Source organism: Cydia strobilella, chromosome 18, assembly GCF_947568885.1.
Source record: "Cydia strobilella chromosome 18, ilCydStro3.1, whole genome shotgun sequence".
NCBI classification, from domain to species: Eukaryota; Metazoa; Arthropoda; class Insecta; order Lepidoptera; family Tortricidae; genus Cydia; species Cydia strobilella.
In genome coordinates, this window is record NC_086058.1 from 5,134,740 (window position 1) to 5,159,222 (window position 24,483).

The 24,483-nt window shown below is 40.8% G+C and overlaps 1 protein-coding gene and 1 long non-coding RNA gene across 3 annotated transcripts in view; both read left to right on the forward strand.

Annotated features, from left to right (window-relative positions):
- LOC134749449 (uncharacterized) overlaps window positions 1-24,483 on the forward strand; it is a 604,512-nt gene that overhangs the window by 285,373 nt on the left and 294,656 nt on the right. Inside the window, exon 2 of one of the 2 annotated variants that reach the window (XR_010128488.1) lies at window positions 22,247-22,371. This is a non-coding gene — a long non-coding RNA (uncharacterized LOC134749449). The remainder of the gene's footprint in view (window positions 1-22,246; window positions 22,372-24,483) is intronic. The other variant, XR_010128489.1, reaches the window with a different exon arrangement.
- On the forward strand, window positions 112-19,577 carry LOC134749365 (pentatricopeptide repeat-containing protein 2, mitochondrial-like). The gene is made up of 9 exons (XM_063684285.1): window positions 112-273; window positions 399-618; window positions 796-898; window positions 1,483-1,677; window positions 2,129-2,225; window positions 2,797-2,885; window positions 4,755-4,868; window positions 5,235-5,345; window positions 17,748-19,577. The coding sequence occupies exons 1-9, from the start codon at window positions 183-185 to the stop codon at window positions 17,868-17,870; spliced, it is 1,143 nt and encodes a 380-aa protein (XP_063540355.1). The 5' UTR covers window positions 112-182; the 3' UTR covers window positions 17,871-19,577.

A 24,483-nucleotide genomic window follows, 5' to 3' on the forward strand; every position in this document is an offset into this window, starting at 1 on the left:
TAGCATGGATTTTAGCATTGAATAAAACTTAATTTTTCTTTTCTTGTAGAGTTTTTTACTGGCTGACATATTAATGTTGGAGGTTTCATGCGGCATCGTCGACATAAAAAAAAAGAAATGTCAAGTCTTTTCTAACCTAAAAGTTCATACATTTGTAATCTTATTAAAATTGTAAAGTTAAAATGTCTCAGTTAATAAATACTTTCTTACGGAATCCTGTCCTAAAGAGTGTAAGATTACATGTGCCATGCCGGATGATCCAGTTAACTGCAGGTACAATTTGGTTGATTCAGTGAAATTTTCATGAAACCATTCTTAGTCAGGTCTAAATTACCTTTCTTTTGAAATGTTGATACTTACTACTTATTTATGTATTTAACTTCTTAATCCCTTGCTAGTTCAGCAACTGTATGCGCCCGCAGCCCTGGGAATCGATGGCTACCTTCACGCCAGGAGGAGAATCAAGGAACAATTCGCAAACTTTACCGATAAATTCAGGACAAAGATGACAGAATTTGTGGACGACTCCAAGAACATGGTGTTCACAGAGGATCTCAAGAATATGGTGCACATTGCTGAGCCTTCAGATGTGGAATTGTGTCTTAAAATGATTAAAAAGTAAGCCACCTATAAAATAACTCGTTCAATGTTCTTTATTTCTCTCATATTACAAAAGCACTGTAATTTTTCCACTTATTGCTTATGGGAACCTGTTATACCTACGTTGCTTTAGATTTTTTTAAGTTGTTACATTTGTAAGTCAAGGTTATCATTTAATGTAGTTTTTATTTTCAGATTCAACACACAAAGTTCCGAGTACCGATTTGGATCCTTTGTGTTTGGGCCTGTGGTTATGAGGATGTTCCATTTTCTGGATGCACCTAATGAAGCTTTAAAGGTAAACATTTCTTATATTACAAACAAACATTACATACAACCTGAAAAGAAGACTTAGCCAGCTAACTAGTTGCAATGGAATTTATTTTTCTTTGTCAGTTGTGCATTAACATTATTTAAATTTATTGGATTTTGATTTTATTGTTGAAAGTTTTGTTTTTATTTTTAATGTATTTACTAACACATAGCTATAACAATGGTACTAACAATATTGTATGGAATCTTGAATGTTCTGAAATAAAGATATTTTATTTTATTTTATTTATTATAGTAGAGCATTTTAATTGAAACTGAATTTGACTTTTTGCCAGAAAGATGCACAAGTGTCAAGGGCCGATTGTCAGATTTTTGTTTGAAAGCTGTGACACTGTGACCTGGCAGTGTAACTGTTATCATATCACCAACAAATATCAAGAATTTTACAGCATTTCTTTTAAAAAAAACTATTTATCTTTTCAATATATGTAATCTGTTGTGGTGTTAAATAAATGTATTTTCTTTCTTTCTTTCTATCTATATAATATTTTGGCATCACTGTAAATAAAATCTTACTTAATTTTCTTTAAATATACTTTATGATTTCAGTGCTTTGAAGACCCAGAAAACGGTGATTTCTTTGACCAACTAGTCACATACCAGATATTATTAGACCTGCTATACAGCCACCAGATGTATGATGACATGTACAGGGTGTTTGAGAGAGTGAAGGATCGTCAGATCAACATGACCAAGTATCCGAAGTATCCAGTCGTTTTAATACTTGCAGCTTGTTATAAACAGGTTAGTATATTTGTTATGGACTATAGATATGGTTTACATTGTAATATTTATTTTACAAACCCCACTTAATTTAATCAAGCATGTTTGAATACATTTTTACCACACTTGAAAACACTTTCCTAAACAAAAATTCCTGTTTTAAAATTCTATTCTTTAACCTTTTCGAGTGTCAAACACAAAAGCTGTCATCCAGAGAGATGCTACGTCACCGAAGTGTCAAAACTGAAATTGAACTTAATGCATATGCATGTAGGTCTATATTGCTCTGTGGTCTGTGACAGATTAATCTGTCTTTGGCGTTGGACCTACGGTGCGTATATATTGGTTATTGGCGTCCAAAAGGTTAACTGATAGCAAATACCATTGGGTGTTAAGTTTGCCATTTGAACATTTGTGTGTTTTATATATTTCTTTTTTATTTAAAAAGAATCAACTTTGGTTTATATTACAGAATACACCACAAAGTATGGAATACGCATCAAAGTTATGGTCAGAGATGAGCAAAACAGGCACTGTTCCACTAAGAAGAGCATGCACATTCTTTGCTGGTATGTCACCCTATTTATTTCTCTGGTCTAGTCGGACCAAGCTAACTCTGCATGGTCATCATTATCATATCAGCTTTTTATCGCCCACTGCTAAGCATAGGCCTCTCTTTGGGCACTCCACTTATCCCGGTCCTAAGCCAATCTCATCCAGAAGTGACCCACAGTCTTCCAAATGTTGTCCACCCAACGAGCCAACAGACGCCAGGCACTCCTTTCATCTGAAAGCCGCCACCATCATGGTATTAGCAAAGAAGTGTGAAAATGTCTATTAAAATAATTATGATGTAATAATGACACCTTTGTTCTGTTTTTTTTTATAGGTACAGTCGAAGGTAAAAGTATTGATCCAGACAAATGGCTCAAAAATATGTGAACACGACTTTATTGTCTAAGGTGTAAGAGCGTACACATATTTTTGAAACTTTGGGAATATATATATATATTTATGCCCTTGACTGTACTATGCAACTTGGTATTGGTAAAGGTCAATCCTTTACTACCCTCTGACACACTGTTTTTTTTGCCTTACCTTATCTACTAGTATTATTAAGGTCAAATCTCCTTGTTTCAGCATTGGCCCTTAAGCAGGGTGCTCCCCACATAGCGCTAGAGTCGATATCATCACAGAAACAACATTATGTCACAATCCGAAACATAAAGGTGAGTTGCCCTAATAGGCCAAGCAATAAGAAGGTATAGAGGGAAATGCTAGGAACACCATTTTTGACTTCACAGCTTTGTTATGACTAGTTAGGAGATGAAAATATCCAAAGTCCCCGACCGTAACCCTGGTGCTGGGGGGGAGAGGGGGGTTTGAAGGTTCAATTTATTATTATTATTATTTAATAAGCAGGCAGGCAGTTATGGCAACTGATATGGCCTGTGTCCAGTAATCTTATTAATATAAATTAAGATATGTAGTTATCATGAACGAGTATTAGATTTAGTGTTATGCTTGTCTAATTTATTTTTAAACTGGTTCAAATTTTGTGCTGAAACTACGTCTTCTGGGAGTTTGTTCCAAACCCTTACTACTCAAGTTTATATGTTTTTACTTAGGAATGGTGTCAATGTTCATACCAAAAATGAATTCAGCACCCCCGATTTATACGAAAACGATACCAAACTCGGCCTAGCAGCTTCACTGATATAGATAATCAAGATAAAAATGAGAGCCCTAAATGAACCTTCAAGAGCGGATATCTCGAAAACTATACAAGATATCGAAAAACTTGACTTAATAAAACTTGTAACAAATTAAATCTCTTTTCATTTTGTATAAGTGGCCAAGTCGCTCAGACGCATAGTTTCCGAGATATGATCGAAAAACCGAAAAATGGAACCTTCATTACCCATCTCCCCCCCAGCACCAGGGTTACGGGGACTTTTGATATGTTCACCTCCTAAATAGTCCAAACAAAGCTACGGAGTCAAAAATTGTGTTCCAAGGATTTCCCTCTATACCTTTTTTTGGGCATTCATGTCCTGGCCTACTAACCTCCTAAGGCACAATGTGTATTACAATGTACTAGAGATGGGCCGAATATGGAGTTGGCCGAATACGAATATTCGGCCGAATTATTCGGTTCAGCTGTATCATTCTAATGAACTATTTGAAAACGCTCCGATTACATTAGCAGTTGAATTGCTTCCTAGGCAATTTCCTAGCAACAAACGACCTCCTAGCCTAGTTGGTAGTGACCCTGCCTACGAAGAAGGAGGTTCCGGGTTCGAATTCCGGTAAGGGCATTTATTCCCACAACACAAGCCTTATTGAGCTTACTGTGGGACTAGGTCGATCTGTGTAAAATTGTCCTATAATATAAAAAAAAACAGGCCAAAAGGCAAAAGTATCTGGGTACTTTTGCACTTTGTAGTTTTTCCTCAGTCACCCGTTGACCAAGAACGCTGAAAAGGGTTCGAAACGTCGGGATATGTTATAAATTCAATATACGCGATATAATCCGTTTTCATAGTTTTATTTCATGAGTAACTATCGCGGTAACCGAAGACAATATTAAGCGACACATATGACAATGTTCAAATTAAAAATAGGGTTTTTAGGGTTCCGTACCCAAAGGGTAAAAACGGGACCCTATTACTAACACTCCGCTGTCCGTCTGTCTGTCACCAGGCTGTATCTCATGAACCGTGATAGCCAGACGGTTGAAGCTTTTCACAGATGATGTATTTCTGTTGCCGCTATAACAACAAATACTCAAATGTAAGGACCCCTTGGTGGGTGAGTCCGACTCGCACGTGTACGGTTTTTTTATGGCGGAGTTATAAGGAGTATCGGGTTTTTTTTTAATTATGCGCAATATGAACCCGCTAACCACCACCTACCACTACCCACCACCACCACCCACCTTACCACCACCACCACTTAGCCTACCTTAGCCGATTGTGCCCTAAAAAGTAAATGCTGTTAAAAATTGAATTCATAAAAGACTCTATTGCCTTCGCAATAGAGCTCACATCTACAAATTGTATTTTATGCGCTCGTTGCACAATAAAGTATTTTCACAGGCAACAGCGTTAGCGGCCATGGGTAGAGTGGATGACACGTTACCGGTGCTTCGAACTGTATTGGACATCGACTCGCCGGAGCAGAAAGACAAACACACATTCTTCGAAGAAACTGTGAGTATTAGGTTCAAGGTGTATTCGGTATTAATGGTAATTTTCAGAAATACCCTACATTTTGAGGTATTTAGAATAAAATTTTTGTTGATTCATTTGAAAGCAAATTACCGTTTTCGAATGTTCAATCCAATTTGAACCTTAAATCGGAATTCTGAGGTTCTAAGATAAGATAATATTTTATTAACAAATATTATGTTATGGTCGATAAATCGTAGGTACCTACTATATCTGGGACGGGACATCATGTACATTCTATAAATTAATCTTGTCACACAATAAGATGAACACGTAAATCTCTAATATCATACCTTATTTAATCCCAATATGGTTGATTTTCGCTTTAACTAGTGTCGTAACTTACAGATATTAAAAGTAAAGGAGGCAGTGGAGAAGAGCGAGAATAAAGATCTGAAGAAGGAGTTCGATGATATCCACAAAGCGTTGGTTGATCGGCAGTTAATAGATTCTAAGCAGGTATGTTTTTAATTATATTTATGGTACAGTCAGTAGGAGAAGTTGCTAAGCGGGCGAAGTGTTCAAAATTACCTTGACACGCTCTTATTCTCTTAACAATAAAGCCGCGTCAAGATCATTTTGAACACTTGGCCCGCTTAGCAATTTCTGCTACTGACTGTATAATATATCCTCTTAAGACCCAGAGTCAATTTTGCAGTTTTGAATTTGGATATACCTAATACCATTGTATTCATTTAGCCAAGCCAAAAAAAAGTATTACATAATGATGCGTAGTTAGGAACCGGGTGCCATGAAAATAGAAAATACAAAGAACTTTATCTTTAACTAGGAACTAGCAGACTTTGTGATGATAGAGTCAGACCAAGCTAAGTTGGCAGCGATTTTGATAGCACACACTGTGCAAGTGTTATTTTAAACGTCAAACTTCTATGATAGTGTGACGTTTATTTCTTCTTCTTCTGCCCTTATCCCACGTTATGTGGGGTCGGCACAACATGTTTTTCTCTTCCATTCTCCTCTATCTTTGGTCACCTCAGCACTCACTCCTTCTTTTCTCATATCCTCTTTCACACAATCCATCCATCGTTTTTTGGATTGGACGTAAAGTGCCCTAATTGGTTTAATATTTTGGGTGTCTTGTAGAGCCGCATGCAACTCGCGAGCCGCGGTTTCCCGACCCTAGCCTTAAGAGCCCGGTTACGATTTTAGTCGCAAAAATGTAAAGTTGATAGATTTCTTCTGTGAAATTGTACACCTTTTGTTACCTAATTGAAATAACAAGTACTGGTTTCTATTAGCACGACTTCTTATCTCTAGGTTTATCAGATCAATTTTTTGAAAAAAGGCTTACTAAATTAGTAATGAATTTTTTTCTGATGGACGTTTAGGTAAACGCGTGTAAAGCACTGACTTTGATGCTCTTATTTGTAAATTTCGTAAAGTTTAGACTGCTAAAAATGGTAAATTTGTATTACACATATTCTGTACTCTAGGTTTATCAGATTACATTGTTGTTATATGACTTAGAGTTCGAGGAAATGAAAGTTAAACGAATTCAATTTTCTCCAGAAATGACCTCAAAACAAGTGACAATTTCTCCGAAAATCTACTTATTTTTGACGTAGATTGCATACTCAAATAATCTGCAATGTTTACTTAAACTGTTGCTGTACTTCATTTTATTTAAATTGCAACTTTTATTTTCTGACGATTTTTTAAAAACTTCCCCTTTTTCTGGTATAACATCGGTGACACGCGCTCGCGGCCTCAGTCCCGCGCGGGAGCTGGTAGAGGCAGGACGTTTGTTGATCGGCTCCGCACGTTGCATCGACGACGACGAAGTTATTTATCATTGTGTGCGTCGCTCGCCGTGTAAAAAGTTATATTTGTTTGCGTGTTTGGCTGTACTGTGTGAGTGTAAACTGCGACCAGAAACTTTAATCCTTGGGTTGTAAGTACTTGTTTATTAACCGCCTTAAAAAAAAGGAGGTTCTCAGTTTGATCCGTATGTTTGTATATGTATGTATGTATGTATGTTTGTTCGCGATTATCTCGCATTTGGCTGAACCGATTTTGATGCGGTTTTTAGAAAAGTGTTTGTTACATTCTGGAGAAGGTTTTAGTATACATAGAGCTGAGCTGATGCTGAACCCTGGCTGTACCTAGTGGAACGCAGGTTTAGTGCAACATAGGCACACGCTGTTTTGGTCTGTCTTGATGAGCAATTAGGAGAGCAGTACCCAAGATGGAGCTGATGCTGAACCCTGGCTGTACCTAGTGGAAATCAGGTTTCGTGCAACATAGGCACACGATGTTTTGGTTATTCGACACGTCTTGATGAGCAATTAGGAGAGCAGTACCCAAGATGGAGCTGATGCTGAACCCTGGCTGTACCTAGTGGAACGCAGGTTTGGTGCAACATAGGCACAGGTTGTTTTGGTCTTCCGACACGTCTTGATGAGCAATTAGGAGAGCAGTACCCAAGATGGAGCTGATGCTGAACCCTGGCTGTACCTAGTGGAAATCAGGTTTCGTGCAACATAGGCACACGCTGTTTTGGTTATTCGACACGTCTTGATGAGCAATTAGGAGAGCAGTACCCAAGATGGAGCTGATGCTGAACCCTGGCTGTACCTAGTGGAACGCAGGTTTGGTGCAACATAGGCACAGGTTGTTTTGGTCTTCCGACACGTCTTGATGAGCAATTAGGAGAGCAGTACCCAAGATGGAGCTGATGCTGAACCCTGGCTGTACCTAGTGGAACGCAGGTTTAGTGCAACATAGGCACACGCTGTTTTGGTCTGTCTTGATGAGCAATTAGGAGAGCAGTACCCAAGATGGAGCTGATGCTGAACCCTGGCTGTACTAGTGGAAATCAGGTTTCGTGCAACATAGGCACACGCTGTTTTGGTCTTCCGACACGTCTTGATGAGCACTTGGGAGAGCAGTACCCAAGATAGAGCTGATGCTGAACCCTGGCTGTACCTAATGGAACGCAGGTTTGGTGCAACATAGGCACACGCTGTTTTGGTCTTCCGACACGTCTTGATGAGCAATTAGGAGAGCAGTACCCAAGATGGAGCTGATGCTGAACCCTGGCTGTACCTAGTGGAAATCAGGTTTCGTGCAACATAGGCACACGCTGTTTTGGTTATTCGACACGTCTTGATGAGAAATTAGGAGAGCAGTACCCAAGATGGAGCTGATGCTGAACCCTGGCTGTACCTAGTGGAACGCAGGTTTGGTGCAACATAGGCACAGGTTGTTTTGGTCTTCCGACACGTCTTGATGAGCAATTAGGAGAGCAGTACCCAAGATGGAGCTGATGCTGAACCCTGGCTGTACCTAGTGGAAATCAGGTTTCGTGCAACATAGGCACACGCTGTTTTGGTTATTCGACACGTCTTGATGAGCAATTAGGAGAGCAGTACCCAAGATGGAGCTGATGCTGAACCCTGGCTGTACCTAGTGGAACGCAGGTTTGGTGCAACATAGGCACACGCTGTTTTGGTCTTCCGACACGTCTTGATGAGCACTTGGGAGAGCAGTACCCAAGATAGAGCTGATGCTGAACCCTGGCTGTACCTAATGGAACGCAGGTTTGGTGCAACATAGGCACACGCTGTTTTGGTCTTCCGACACGTCTTGATGAGCAATTAGGAGAGCAGTACCCAAGATGGAGCTGATGCTGAACCCTGGCTGTACCTAGTGGAAATCAGGTTTCGTGCAACATAGGCACATGCTGTTTTGGTTATTCGACACGTCTTGATGAGCAATTAGGAGAGCAGTACCCAAGATGGAGCTGATGCTGAACCCTGGCTGTACCTAGTGGAACGCAGGTTTGGTGCAACATAGGCACACGTTGTTTTGGTCTTCCGACACGTCTTGATGAGCAATTAGGAGAGCAGTACCCTAGATGGAGCTGATGCTGAACCCTGGCTGTACCTAGTGGAAATCAGGTTTCGTGCAACATAGGCACACGCTGTTTTGGTTATTCGACACGTCTTGATGAGCAATTAGGAGAGCAGTATCCAAGATGGAGCTGATGCTGAACCCTGGCTGTACCTAGTGGAACTCAGGTTTCGTGCAACATAGGCACACGCTGTTTTGGTCTTCCGACACGTCTTGATGAGCAATTAGGAGAGCAGTACCCAAGATGGATCTGATGCTGAACCCTGGCTGTACCTAGTGGAACTCAGGTTTCGTGCAACATAGGCACACGCTGTTTTGGTCCTCCGACACGTCTTGATGAACACTTGGGAGAGCAGTACCCAAGATAGAGCTGATGCTGAACCCTGGCTGTACCTTTTTTTTTTTTTTTTTGATGACCCAGGGGGAATCCTTTATGGATCCCACTGGCCCGGGAGAAGCCTAGTGGGTATGTCCGACTCCCACGGACTAAACCCCCTGGGGTGTTCCGCCGCGTGCTTTGTAGACGGGGTTTCGGGAACTCGGTTGTAGACCTCCGATACCCCGTCGGCGTTGTTCTTGCGAACCCATTCTTTACGGCCGCTCTAGCAGCTTACTTCGTTGAAGGCTCCTCGGAACACTCGAGGGCCTTCCAGCTCGAACCTGTTCATGCGGGTGATGGAACTCCCGACCCATCACCCGCTGGGTCCCGTTAAGTCGGCATTATCCTTGATGCGAAGGCTCTTCGCCGCCTACCTGGTCTCCTTCGGCGCTGAGGGAGCGAGTTCGCGTCGTCCTCGCGCAATCGCTCTGCCGCTTCCTTTTGCGTTAGAACAGTGACGCTAAAGGAAGCCACTGCCGCCCATGCCTCCTCACTGCTGATCATACGGCGTATTAGCGCCGGCAGTGAGAGGTCTCCTCCCACAGCCGCGGACAGCGCAGCGCGAGGCTCTGCCCATGCAGGGTGTTTTGGAGTAATACAGGAGTAGAAAATTAAAAAAAAACGGCTATAGATCTTAACACACGTGTAATGTCTCTGTCTGACACATACAAGCTAGGAATAAAAAAGTAAAAAAGCGCCTGCGAGTTTAGCATGGCAAATACATCTAAAAGATTTCTTGCTTAGATTTAAACATGCCCCCGGGGTTGAAAGAAGCCTTTCAAGCAGAATCGGTAGCCACAGGAAGAGGACAAATCTTGCTGAAAGCGCGTCGAACGACTCCTCCAGCTGTCTTCACGTCAGCCACTCGTGATATACCATCCTGTCCAGAGTGAATGGCTACAATGCGTCCCAGTCTCCATTTCAACGGAGGAAGATTGTCCTCCTTCAGCACAACGAGGGTATTATTTTTGAGGGAATCGTGGTTGAGTCTCCACTTGACACGCTGTTGCAGTTCTGGGACGTACTCTTTAGTCCACCGAGCCCAGAAATGTTGACGGAGCTGTTCGATTCGGTGGAATCGTGTCAGATGCTGGTAAGTGTGGTCCCGCAGATCCTGCACCGGCAATGAGGTGAGTGAGCGTCCGACAAGAAAATGTCCAGGGGTGAGCGCTGAGAGATCGTCCGGGTGTGATGACAGAGGCGTGAGTGGCCGAGAATTCAACAGGGCTTCAATATTGATGAGTGTAGAGTTAAGCTGTTCATAGGTTAAGTTACAATTTCCCAACACTCGATGCAAATGAAATTTAACTGATTTGACACCCGCCTCCCAAAGACCCCCGAAGTGAGGTGCATAAGCAGGCAGAAAATGAAATCTAGTGTTTTTACTAGCCAACGTCTCAGCCAAAGAGTTGCAGTTTTCCTTCAGAAACTTTGTAATTTCATTATAGGCTCCGACAAATGCAGTGCCGTTATCGGAGTAAATGTTGTCTGGCTGTCCCCGGCGAGACATAAAGCGAGACAGTGCCAGCAAGTAAGTTTTACTAGTTAAATCTCCCACCAATTCTAAATGTATCGCCTTGGTTGTGAAGCATATAAAAATAGCAACATAAACTTTAACTAGTGCGCAACCACGACCTTGACGGCTGGCTGCCATGAGTGGACCTGCGTAGTCCACGCCCACATTCCTAAACGGGTAGCCTCCAGGTGACAACCGAGAATTTGGCAAATTCCCCATCAGTGGAGCGATTACTTGTCCTTTCATAATTTTTACAACGCACACACTGATGGTAGCAAGCCTTTGCCAAATTACGACCTCCTATGGGCCAATAGGTTTCCTTAATTGTTGCTAACAACAGCTGAGGCGGTGCATGGAGAAGCCTTTTATGTTCCTTATTAAATAATAATTTTGTGAATCGATGTGTGGACTGTAAAATAATGGGATGTTTTTTCTCGTACGGAAATTCTGAATTGGAAAGACGGCCTCCCACACGCATTAAGTTGTCGTTGTCTAGGAATGGGTTGAATTTTAAGAGCTTACTCTTTTTTGGCAAATTTTGTTTTTTGGCTAATATATCATATTCTGAAAATGATTCGCTCTGACTGAATTTGGTAATCACCTTTAATGAATCATTTAATTCGTCATGATTGAGGTACGTGGACGACGTCGACGCTTCATTTTTTCGGCATTTTTTAATGAAGCGAAGAGCGTAAGCAATAGCACGAATGAGCCGCGAGAGATTCGAGAAACGATTGAAATCTATTAATGGCTCATGAGTTATGTTAACGTGCAATGAAACCTCAACGCGGGTTTCAGGCAGCTCATCGCATTGCTTTGTGATAGGATTAAAGGGCCACTGAGCCACGTCTTGCTGCAAGAAACTGGGACCCGACCACCACAAATCTAACGATTCTATAACGTTTGCATGCACTCCACGGGAAATTAAGTCCGCTGGGTTTTGGTCTGTTGGAACATGCCTCCAAGTACAACTGCCGGTGATTTCTAAAATGTCCGACACTCGGTTCCGCACAAAGGGTTGCAACCTACTCGGCATCATCTTAAGCCAACCTAACACTATAGTCGAGTCGGTCCAGAATGTCGTGCTTCTGACCTGAGCTCTAAGTGAAGTCATGACCTTGTCATACAGATGAGCACTAACGAGAGCGCCACACAATTCAAGTTTAGGTATAGTCGTCGGTTTAATTGGACTAACTCGACTTTTTGCGATCAATAACCTAACGAACACCTGACCTTCTTTGTCTACACTACGTACGTACACACAAGCGCCGTACGCGCGTTCAGATGCGTCTGAGAAAATGTGTAGATCAAAGGCTATGTGTGAGTTGCAAATGACATGACGAGGGACTCTAATATCATTCAGTGCCGGCAATCCATCCAAGAGTTCTACCCATTGTTTGGTAATCTCTGGAGACAGTTCTTCTTCCCACGTAATCTTTTGAAGCCACAACCGCTGCAGTAGCATCTTCATGGTGATTACGACCGGAGACAAAAGTCCTAACGGATCGAAGATCTGAGCAATCACTGAGAGCATGTCGCGCTTGGTATTTCCTTTGGGAACTAGTTTTCCTATTGGAAAATACAGCTCATCAGACTCAGGATGCCAGCCTAAGCCTAACGTTTTGCTGGGCTCATTTGATCCTATATTCAAATCCACAGAGGATTGAGAGGGTTCACATAGAAGGCGAGACTCGTTTGACTTCCACTTACGCAGGTTCATTCCTGCTGAAGAAAGTGCTTGATTCACTTTATGGCGAATCTCTTCCACTGCCGTAAGCTCATCTCCTCCTGTCAGCAGGTCGTCTACATAAAAATCGTGAACGATGACTTCTTTGACTTTCTCATCGTCATAATCCAAACCTATTTGTTTGAGACACCTGGTGGCTAGGAAGGGAGCACTGGCTGTCCCATAGGAGACAGTATTGAGCTCGTGCACTAATAGTGGCTTGGTCTCAGAGCTGCGCCAAAGAATTTTTTGAAGGTGGCGGTCGTCAGGGTGCACCCATATCTGACGGTACATTTTCTCCACGTCCGAAGAAATGATGTACCGGTGCTGCCTAAATCTAATAAGAATAGACAGAAGGTCGTCTTGCACAGTGGGTCCGACCATCTGGATGTCATTCAGACTAACACCTGAGGTAGACGGGCTGCTAGCGTTATACACAACACGGAGTTTCGTCGTGGAGCTATTGTCACGCAAAATTCCAAAGTGGGGTATTATATAACCCTTTTCTTCCCCTGAGATCTGCCTACCATGCGACATGTGACCCAAACTGTCATACTCTGCCATGAAATCAGTATATAAACCTTTAAAAGAGGGCTTGGTTTTAATTCTGCGTTCCAATGATAGCATGCAATGCTTTGCGCGTTGAAATGAGTCGCCTAGGACACTTTCGCTTTGTTTTAAAGGAAGCCTGACACAGAATCGTCCGTCGGCTAGCCGCGTAGTATTTTCAACGAAATGTTCTTCGCACATTTTCTCCTCAGGTGAATAATGAGACGACTTATGGCTAACTTCTTCGAGCTGCCAAAACCGCGTTAATTGGGTTTGGATGTCGTCGTTACATTTTAAATCATTATTACCTGTGTGCGAGAGACCAGAAGCAAAAAAACACTGCATACTGGAAGGCAGATGGTCGGTAATTGCCCGACCAGCAACCAAAAAGCCAAAGCGAGTTTCACAGAGCATCGGAAGCTCTAGACCTAGTCTGATGATCTGAGGCTGTGTAGGAAACGAGTCCCAAAACACTTCAGATCCTAAGATTATGTCGACAGGTGCAGGTTTATAAAAGTTTGGATCAGCCAAACAAATGTCGCTTGGGATATTAAGATCCCTCAAATCAATTTGACGACATGGGACGTCATCAGTAAGGGATGGCAGAACGTAACAGTTTACTGTTACTGAATATGTGTCATTTAAAGATTTAATAGGAAGTAGACACATTTCTCCTATTTTAGAAGTCTGTTTATTTATACCAAGAACAGACGTATTAATTTGATTCGTTGGTAAGTTTAATTTCTCACAGAAACCCTGAGATATTAGGCATGCAAAACTACCATTGTCTAACATGGCGCGAGCGACATACTCTTTATTGTTGCTGTCGTAAACCTTTACTAATGCAGTTGCGAGCATACCATGTTTCCCTTGTGCCATTTGAGCCGATAATGTCTGTACAGGAGCGAGCGAGGAATCATATGAAACATTTCCTAAGCCAGAATGAGATGCGACGGGCGCGGCAGGTGATAATTGATTAACAGGAAAAATCGATTTATTATTTTTAGTTAAATTATCCTCCTCGCCGCGGCCGGACGCGCAGTCACCGCTCGATCTAGATTTGCAATCTGTAACATGAACTAACGTGCTATGTTTTCGCTTACATAATTTGCATCCCGGCTTTTTGCAATGATTAGCGTAGTGACCACCGCGTAAACAATTATAGCATACCTTTAAACTCGGTAGCAATTCCAATCGCGCAGCGTTACTTAGGGCGAGAAACTGTAAACAACTAGGTAAATAATGTTCACCGCTGCATTTAGGGCACTTAGCGACAGTGTTCTGTTTTGTATCTTGTACGGACAGGGTTTTAAGTTTCGGAGTGTTTTTGTGAGAAGTGTTACCACGACCGGCAGTGTTATTTGTGGACAGTTCCAACGTTTCTAATAAATCGGAACGATTTCGCATGAATGTTAAAAAGGCTTCCAGAGTAATTGGCTTATCTTTATCTAAGCGACCTTTGTATTCTTCCCATTCCCGGTACGACTTAGCGTCTAACCTATGTGACACAATGTAAATAAGCAACGTATCCCATTGTTTTACTGGTTCGCCGAGCGATTCCAAGGCAAGCAAGTTTTTGTTCAATTGGTCGATCATACGTTTTAACGCAAATGAAGACTCCTTGGTAATTGTTTCGATATTAAAGATTGCTGAAACATGATTTTGTAGCAATAAACGCTTGTTATCGAAACGATCACACAGGAGTTTGATAATTTTTAGAACAAAATTCGACCGATTTAACAACCACTGCTGCCGACCCCTCCAATGACGATCTCAAATAGTGAAACTTATTTATTTCGTCAATTTCGTCATTTGAATGAATCAGGCTTAGGAATGTGTCGTGGAACTCGAGCCAATTTTCATAAGAGCCTGAAAATTTAGGCAACTGTATGACGGGAAGTTTAACTAGCTTATGATTGCTAGCACTAGAAATACTTGTACGTTCGCTACCCAGTTCTTCTTGCTTTTTATGAAATGAATTTAAAATATCTTGTGCTTTAGCAATTGCACTAAAGTACTGGGTTTCGAACTCAGTTCGCTCAGGTAACTGAATGTCAATGCTTGCCGACAAACATTCTAAGTCTAACTGCACTGCATCGTACTCACTAAAGACATTTTCCATTCTACTGATTCGTAACTGCAACTCATTGGCGGCTACTGAGGTAAGTGAAGAACTTTCCAAAGAATTCACGTAGTTTGAGAAGTTAGTTAGCCGGCCCTTGTAACTGCCACGTTTTTTGATTAAATCCTTTTCTTCGGACATTTTGAGAGGCGTGTGTTGTCAACTGAAATGTTATACAATGCTAGATTAACTTAAATGTATAAGAAATGTATGATAGTACAGTTGATGCCTAAGTTAACAGTTTATTTAAGTGTATATTTATTTTATTTACTTAGTTTAAGTTTTAACACCAATAATTGTATCTAAATTTAATGTTTCATAACAATTATTTAATTAGATGGTGGTGAAAACGAACCTATTGTTTTATTTAACACCTACCTATGTCTAATCGTCCAGTTAAATAATGATTTACTAAATTCAGTTCGTAGATTTATTAGTTAATTAAAGCCTAGGCAAATATCAGTGAATAACTAATACAAATTAACTAATTACGAAATAAAATTAAAGTGAAATAGTAATCTGACGCGACAAAGGTTAACCTAACTGTTAGGTACATGTGGTTAAGTTAAACAATTAAAATGATACTAACCGTATTAAATCGTATAATTACTACCTGTATGACGAGTGATGGGTGAAAATTAAGAATACTGAAGGCTTAACTCTGTCTTCAAGTCCAGTAATCCCACATGAACACGATCTCAGAATTCTCCTTTCCCAAGTCAGCTTGATCTCTTGCTCTTGTCGGACGAATTTCTTAATTTATTCACTTGTCAGCTCCTTATATTATATAATCTGGATTATTGGCTGTAATGTTCAATCCGGTTCGTTCCAGGACCATGTTTTGGAGTAATACAGGAGTAGAAAATTAAAAAAAAAACGGCTATAGATCTTAACACACGTGTAATGTCTCTGTCTGACACATACAAGCTAGGAATAAAAAAGTAAAAAAGCGCCTGCGAGTTTAGCATGGCAAATACATCTAAAAGATTTCTTGCTTAGATTTAAACACAGGGCATACCTCGCGCGTGTGCTGAGCCGTGTCCACGGCTCCTCCATCACAGTGGTGGCACGCTGTCGTCGGCTCTCTTCCCACCCTCTCACACAGGTACCAGCCGAAGCAGCCGTGCCCCGTTAGGAGCTGTGTGAGGTGGAAGGAGGGTGCACCGTGCTTGCGTTCGACCCATTCTTTCAGAACGGGTCGAACAGCGGCCACCAGGTCCCGGCTAGCTCCCGGGATCTCCAGACGCTCCGACCATTTTTCATATAGCACTTCTCGTGCTTCTTCCCGCCACTTGCGAACTTCTTGAGAGGCGGGCCAGTTTTCCTCCCTCCTTGCTGCCAGCACCCGCCAATAGACCGCGGACTGAACCTTGGCTTCAAGGTCCCAAGGCGGGCTTCCGGCTAGCAGGCCGGTTGCTGCGTGCGAGTTATCGCGATGCGCTCTGGCCACCCTGAGAACTATGGCCCGCTGCGGCCGACGCAATAGGGCCGCACTTCGAGTTCCCAGGGTGCCCGCCCATATTGGTGCCCCGTAAAGCGCCATTGAGCGCACCACGCTCATATAGAGCCGCCTGGAGGCTCCTCCTGGTCCGCCCAGATTTGGGAGGATCCGCCCAAGCGCTCCGGCTGCAGAAAGCAATTTCGGAGCCAAACGCTTGAAATGTTCCTCGAACTTCCATCTACTGTCGAGAACGAGTCCTAGGTACTTCATCGTCGACCCGACGGCGATGGAAATTCCTCCCACGGTAATTTGGGCTCCCCCCGGTGGTTTGTTCCGAGGCCCGTGGAAGACCAGAACCTCGGATTTGTGCAGTGCGACCTCCAGACCTAGCGCCCGAATCCTGTGCACCACGTGTGCAACCCCTGCTGTGGCTATATAGGCGGCCTCCCTGTAGGTCCTGCCGCAGGCCGAGACGAGGGTGTCATCAGCGTAGCAGGTAATGCTGACCCCCCGTAAAGTGGTCCCGCGTAGGACCCAGTCGTAACCGATGTTCCACAGGAGCGGGCCCAGCACCGAGCCCTGTGGAACACCGCACGCCATCTCCCGCCTCCCCCAGCCATCCTTAGTTGGGAATACCACAACGCGCCCGGCAAAGTAATCCGCCACTGTTTTTTGCAGATAATAGGGCACGTTGTGATATTTGAGTGCCGCTTTTATTGTCTCCTTGTTCTTGAATAAAAAGTATTCTATGTCCTTCCCCGGGATTCAAACTATCTGTATACCAAATTTCAACAAAAGGCTAGTTTCCCCTCTGGGTTGGAACGTTGGAAAGTCAGATGGCAGTCGCTTTCGTAAAAACTAGTGCCTACGCCAATTCTTGGGATTAGTTGCCAAGCGGACCCCAGCAGACTTCCATGAGCCGTGGCAAAAAGGCTGGGATAACGCGAGTAAGATGATTATATATATATAAGATATTGCCTTAGTGCAAATCATTATCATCATGCTATATAATTTGTATGTATTATATGAATACATAGGTAAATTGTTAAGAGTAACAAACGATTATATCAAATTTACCGAAAGTTTTATTTTAACCTAATTAAAGTTATAGTGACGCATAATGTTGCGAAAGTATCAATATTGTTTAGGCGGTCGCGTTATTTCAAGCAGCGGCCGGCGTTCGGTTACTGTGTAAAAGTCGTATCTTCGCGCGTTTTCAAATCGACTACGGGCTCTTAACATATATCTGTTTCAGACTCTGGATATGCTGCTGAACGCAGAGATCGCAGCGGTGAAGAAGACCGACGGACCGGGCAGCGGCATGCCTTCATACAAAAAGCAGATGCCCTACGGACTTAGGCAGAAGAGGCGTAGCTAATACATATAATAAAGTTGATATTATTAGCAAAGAAAATTCATTGTAATTGGTATAAAGTTATTGCCCCTTAGTTTGACATCCAAAATCTTCGAGCAACACCGGCTTCCGACACGTTGTAAGGGAGGAGCCCAAGCGATATCTTACCGTACAAATTGTTCTGTCATTTTTTGCGAGGGGATAAGTGCACAGGCGCACTTCTCACTCACTACATACAAAATCTAATCTCTAATGACGACACAAATACATAGAAAATTACACACGTCAAAGACAAATCTTGCACACCTCGACTCGAGTCACAACACGCACCGCGCTAGTTGTGTGCATGCCCAGTTGGGCATGTGCTTCGGCAGAGCCTTTCCGGTGTTGCTCGAAATCCAAATTAGATGGCGCTGTACCGCTTTCAGCTTTAAATAATAGTTCCTAATCTCTCCGGTGGCGCTAGTTAGGCTCTGGGACATGAGTATAACATGAACCATATAAGGCAACAAATAACCCGACCAAATTACGTAGGTTGTTTTTGGTAGTATTTCGGTGTATGGTGGCGCCACCTAATTACTGTTTATTGATGGACACTTTTCATACATAGAGATTTGGCTCCTTTATATAGTCTCCGTGGTTTTGCGGTCACTGAATTGTCAAACTTTTGACAATCAGAGTTACCACAAAATGTATATATGAAGCTGTACAGCGCCATCTCGTTTACCTGTCAAATTCGAATCACGAAATTGTTTTAAGATTTTACGCATCTTAATCAATCAATGTTTCTTTGTTAGTAGACATAAATGCATCTTGTCTTATATCGGAGCATCCTTTATAATGGCGTAAGCGCCGTCGACAATAAGGTGCCCTTTTTATAGAAAATACCACATTTCAACAGATTATTCTGTTGTCAAATAGTTTCAACAGTAGAACGAGCTTGGGGCTTGGAGCCAACAGTTCAGCTTACATTAAAATCACCGCAGTTGTATTGAAGTATCATGCCTAATTAAAAATGGCGTAAACATTAATCGGTCCATTTTTATATGGAGTGAATGAATGAGTTGAGTTATTCATGTGGTAAGTTCTGTAAGTAATATTACTTATTCAAGTACGTAGTACCATAGAGTAACTTATACTAGAGCGGTACTGTCATAATAAATTTTGTAACCCCAGTAAATTCACTGCCATCTGTCGACACACTTTAAAACTAAAAATGAAGATTTTTAAAAATACGATAAAATGTATTTAAATATGGATAAATGATTTTTTTTATTTGCATTAATTATTTTTATGATTTTGACCCATGTTCTTTCACTGATATGCGTTAAAATTGTTAAATAACAAACGAAACTGTCAACGCCATCTATACGACAGTAGGCCAAAACTAGTAGCGCCCTCTGAACGAAAATCAAATTTTCTTGATTTTCGAGGCACGTTTTTTCCTTAGACTGTATCCATGTAGTACCTAGTTAATAGCCAACTGCCAAAGAACCTAAATATTTTCTACCATACATTTGTGATTGCATTTATCAAGCGAGCAGTGAATTAATTTTTATTTGTAGAAATCGTAACTCAAAACTTGTAAAAAATGGCAGTGTAAGTCATTTTTTCAAAAGTCGCACTCGAACTTTTGAGGTTAGAATAAAGCGAGACTAATAAAAGTACCTAAACAAGACTTGGAATAATTAAATCGTAATATTTTAACGTTGTAAAAAAGTCCCATGTATGTAATATTTTAGTAGGTTACCCTTATAAAATAGTTATAAAAAAAGATAATAAATTGATAAACAAAACGAAAGAATTTTATTTTCCCTTTTTTTTACCATATGTATACATAGGAAAAAAGTAGACATTAGGTAAGTAAATACAGTACGCTAATCCGCAAAATTAGGAACGGCACCCGCATCGAAAATCGTTACTCAGCTCGTTACTGCAGAGGTCAGAGTAGATCAGCTGAATATAGAATTAGTGGTTCGACATTTTTTTATGATATAGGAGGCAAACGAGCAGAGGAATCGCCTGGTGGTAAGCGATTACCGTTGCCCATGGACACCCGCAACACTAGGGTTTTTATGTGCGTTGGGCGCTCTTTTCTTGAAGGTTTGAAGGACATATATGGGTCCGGAAATTACCGCATGCGACAGTTCAGATAAGTTTAGCTGTGCGAGGCAGGAAGTTTATGGAGAAACGCACAGTTCAGGACCGCCAACCATTGGTGAAGATGGAGATGTTGTCGCGTTGTGTGGAATTTTTGTCATAAAACCTTTTTTCAGTAGTAAATATTTTTAGTGGGTACTTGCTATCTATGCCGTTATATTTTCATATAAATTTGATTGCCTCATGTCATTGTAAACGCCATGCAGTTTGGTCCGATTTTATTTATTGTCTGCATGCTGCAGTTAGACCAAGGAGACAAATCTGCAACGATTTTGATAGCACACGCAGTGCGTTATTTTGAACGTCAAACTTCTATCAGGCGTGGTTCACTCCGCGATGTCGTCGCGTCGCTACAAGCTACAAGTACATGCGGCCCACACCAATTTTGGTGTGTAGCCATAGTAGTTGCAGCGCACCGCTACGGAACGGACGCCTGCTCGCGCTTGCGCCACCTAGCGGTCATATCTGTCGTAATAGACGCGTTTTGTTAGAGTGAACCTATATTATTACATTATTTATTATTTGCTTCTATAAGATTATGACGTATCTATAAATGACACTTGGCACTGCGTATGCTATCGAAAAGTATGGATGGTATAGAAAGGATGCCAATCTATTATGGCAGAATTGTTGCAAAAGTGACCGCTTTCAGCTTTAAATAATAGTTCCTAATCTCTCCGGTGGCGCTAGTTAGGCTCTGGGACATGAGTATAACATGAAGGCAACAAATAACCCGACCAAATTACGTAGGTTGTTTTTGGTAGTATTTCGGTGTATGGTGGCGCCGCCTAATTACTGTTTTTTGATGGACACTTTTCATATATAGAGATTTGGCTCCTGTATATAGTCTCCATGATCGAAAAGGTTGCAGACTTATCTTGGTCTCACTATGTAATACTCATGTTTGAAAAATAAATTGTATTTCTTCTATCTTTGCTTTGCAGGCAAGACCGTAAAAAACTCATACAAAATGCTACATTACACCTTTTGTTATGAATGAATACTTACAGCATTTGTTATTCCTGACATTGCAACTTTGTCTTGCTCTGGTTAAAGGAACATAGATTGAACGCCTCCCTAAGCCTAAATGTTCGCATGATCTTATCTTACGCATTTTATACTTCCAAATCCCACCTTAAATCCATTGTAATAAGATTAATTTTTCTTTGAGGATCTTGGATAAATTTGCAAATGCTATTCCTATGTTATCTCCGTGGCTTTGCGTGCTTAGTGGTCATTAGGGTCTTACGAATGCAGAGTTAAACGAGAAGAGACTGCAAAAGCCTGGCGGATAAGACTTTCTCGTCGTTGTTTCTATAGAGAAAAATATATACGAAGTGTATAGGAATTTTGTCGTAAGTGCCAGTTAGTTTTAAGGTGCATTTTGTTTTAAAGCGGTAAGAATCATAGTTTCAGGCGGCTACTCTACTATAACTCTACTGTTGCACTGATAAGGGAATGAGAGATAGACGTTTTACTGACATAGCTGTTTGCTAAAATCACAGATAAAATTTTGTGGTTAAAATAAGTTGTAAGTACCTAGGTTCAAAATGGATTTAGAAGTCTATTAAGAAAAAAATTAAGCAGTTATGTCTAATAAAATTAGGCTAAACTTTGGCATACTTGCGTAAAACTGGTGAGAATAGACCTGGTACACTATTAAGATTCCATTGAGCCGATCTAATGATGGAGGCCGAAGGTAGCAAGGTATACTGGCTATAGGAACTGTGATAAAACAAATGCGACCTCAGTGAGTTTGGCCTCGATAGAATCGCCTAGATGAGAAGTATAATACATGCGGTGGTAAAAGTTTGCTTGTATTAAAACTTTAATGAACATTTTAACAAAAATCTTATTTTATATTATATTAGTGATGCCAGGGTGCCACCGATCTAACCTTTTTCAAGTGTAACTCGTCGGAGGTATTTCTAGAAGAAAATAATAATGTAAACGTCATTTCATCTGCCTATCAGTGCCATAATCAGTGCCGTGCTGGCGTCCGTAGTTCAAATGAATCATATTTAATTTTGTAAATAAGTTATATTTAATAATCCGAGAGCCGCGAGTGAGCCGTGAGTGCTTTAATGATGCGAGTGCAAACAAAACTTATATGAGCTTTTTGAAAAGCTGTCTCAATCCAATGGACCGACCATATACTTACAATATTTTAACTCTATGAGACCGATTCTATCCTGTGAAATATTGACACAAATATTGGTACTGATGCAATGTTATTGGAGTGGTAGGGTCGGCAACGCGCATGTAGTACATCTGGAGTTGCAGGCGTACATAGGCTACGGAGACTGCTTACCATCAGGCGCGCCGTATGCTTGTTTGCCACAGACGTAGTATAAAAAAATGTAACGTATGGATACTGTGTTACCTAAGTATTATCCGAAGAGGACGAGGAGTATACTGTTGCTGTGTGGAATTGATGTGCTCGGCATTTCTTGTATCTTAGTACATATCTTACATACCTATACACCAGTAGGGATGTTTTAGATCTAGAACTTACTAAATATTGTACAAGTTAGAAGCGAAGATCCTGTACCTAAGGACGGCAAGGACAAGAATAAAGGCTGCGATATTGAGGTAAGTAAATTAGGTTCCTTATAATCCTTATTGCCTTCTATTTACTCTTATTATATGGGGCATTTCACGTCAAGCGGGCAGCAAAAAAATTGTCAGGTTCTGGATTTTGTTCATAGTTGGATTAATTGGACCTATATGTGAATTAAAAAAATTGGCATCATTACTTTTTTAATATATTGCTTCGTTAAAAATTTATACGCATTTGAAAAAACTATAAAATTTGAGGAACGGATTTTTTAAAAATTATTATTGCAATTCTTTCAGTGGATTTAATTATAACTAAATAGTGATTATTTGAGAATATTAGTTGATTTGCTGAAAAGCTAATGATGTATTATTCAATCGTGCCTTGTAGCGCTATCACTGATCAACCATATCTTGGAACTGAAAACAAAACGTTTATGTTTTAACAAAACGCTAGAGGTAACTTAATAACTATAGCTAGGTTTAGGCGGGGTATGTCACATGCTTAAGAAGTCACTTTCGAGTTAGGTCACGTTCTGAGGACGTCACTTTCTGTACGTCACATTCTGAGTTTGTCACATTCCGAGCTCGTCACATTAGCTTTTCTACATCTTAACCGATGAAATATTGTTTATTGCTTTAATTCCGTTACGCAAAAGTAAAAAAACCCGTAATTGGCCATTAAAGACTGCCACATAGAACTACCTCTCAGTACGGAGCGTCGCGCAGTACTTTCGAATTACTTCATGAATCTTCAAAACCAATCGAGATGCCATTATAAAAATTTTTATAGGACATTAGTACACCATAAGCTACATTATTGTGTAAAAATAAAAATATAAAAAAATGCGAAGTTGGAAAAAAAAAGATATTTAATACTAACTTCCGGTTTGCTATATGAAAAAAAGATAAAAAAAACTTTTTTTATAAATTTTCAAAGAAATCAACTAATATTCTCAAATAATCACTATTTAGTTATAATTAAATCCACTGAAAGAATTGCAGTAATAATTTTTAAAAAATCCGTTCCTCAAATTTTGTAGTTTTTTTAAATGCGTATAAATTGTTAACGAAGCAATATATTAAAAAAGTAATGATGCCAAATTTTTTAATTCACATATAGGTCCAATTAACCCAACTATGAACAAAATCCAGAACCTGACAATTTTTTTGCTGCCCGCTTGACGTGAAATGCCCCGTATGCTAATAGCGCTTCGTCGTAGCCTGTAGCATACATGTAGCATAGGTTTCAATGCTTCGGCGAAACGTAATGTTAATTTGTGAAAAGCGCCGAATGCCGAAATGTGCGTTCAATATAGAAAGAAAGAAGAAAGAAAATAAATTTATTCAGGACGCTTACAGTATTGCTTAAATGTAATACACTTTTATTAATATAAAACATAAACGTCACTGAAAAGGTTCGTCCCCTCAGCTTGATGTCAAGTTACCTTTCAGGTATCTTGACGCTGGTCTTCCGTGGAGACCTGTCCAAGCGATCGCGTCAGCACGTAAACTTAACTAACATTATGCATGGGATAGTCCTATAGGTATTTTGTATTTAATTATTCCTGCATATTTAAATACAAAATACATTCTATGCTTTAAACAAAACACGCTGAACATCAATGCATAGAAATTTGCGTCATTATAGTAGATGTACATCGTTATTTGCGCACGAGTATGACATTTCCGAAGCCAAATACCCTCAATTTACTTAGAACTAAGAGAAACCGTGGTTGAACGAGTTAAAGTGCATATTTCTAAATAGACCAACAAAAATACGATGTTGCGAACATAAGCAATCCTTGAGACTTTAAACACAAAATGTGGTAAGAGACAAGAATTTGCTTTTAAGATAGGCTCTTTGATTGGATCAGGGTGTGCGGATGTCCACATAATAGAACTAGGAGTTTTGTTCGAA

Excerpts from the sequence above, each read along its gene's own strand:
- LOC134749365 (XM_063684285.1), top strand. The coding sequence starts at position 183 with ATGTCTCAGTTAATAAATACTTTCTTACGGAATCCTGTCCTAAAGAGT. Across the intron at positions 1,678-2,128 it reads TTGCAGCTTGTTATAAACAG|AATACACCACAAAGTATGGA; the intron begins GTTAGTATATTT and ends TTTATATTACAG. Across the intron at positions 5,346-17,747 it reads AGTTAATAGATTCTAAGCAG|ACTCTGGATATGCTGCTGAA; the intron begins GTATGTTTTTAA and ends TATCTGTTTCAG.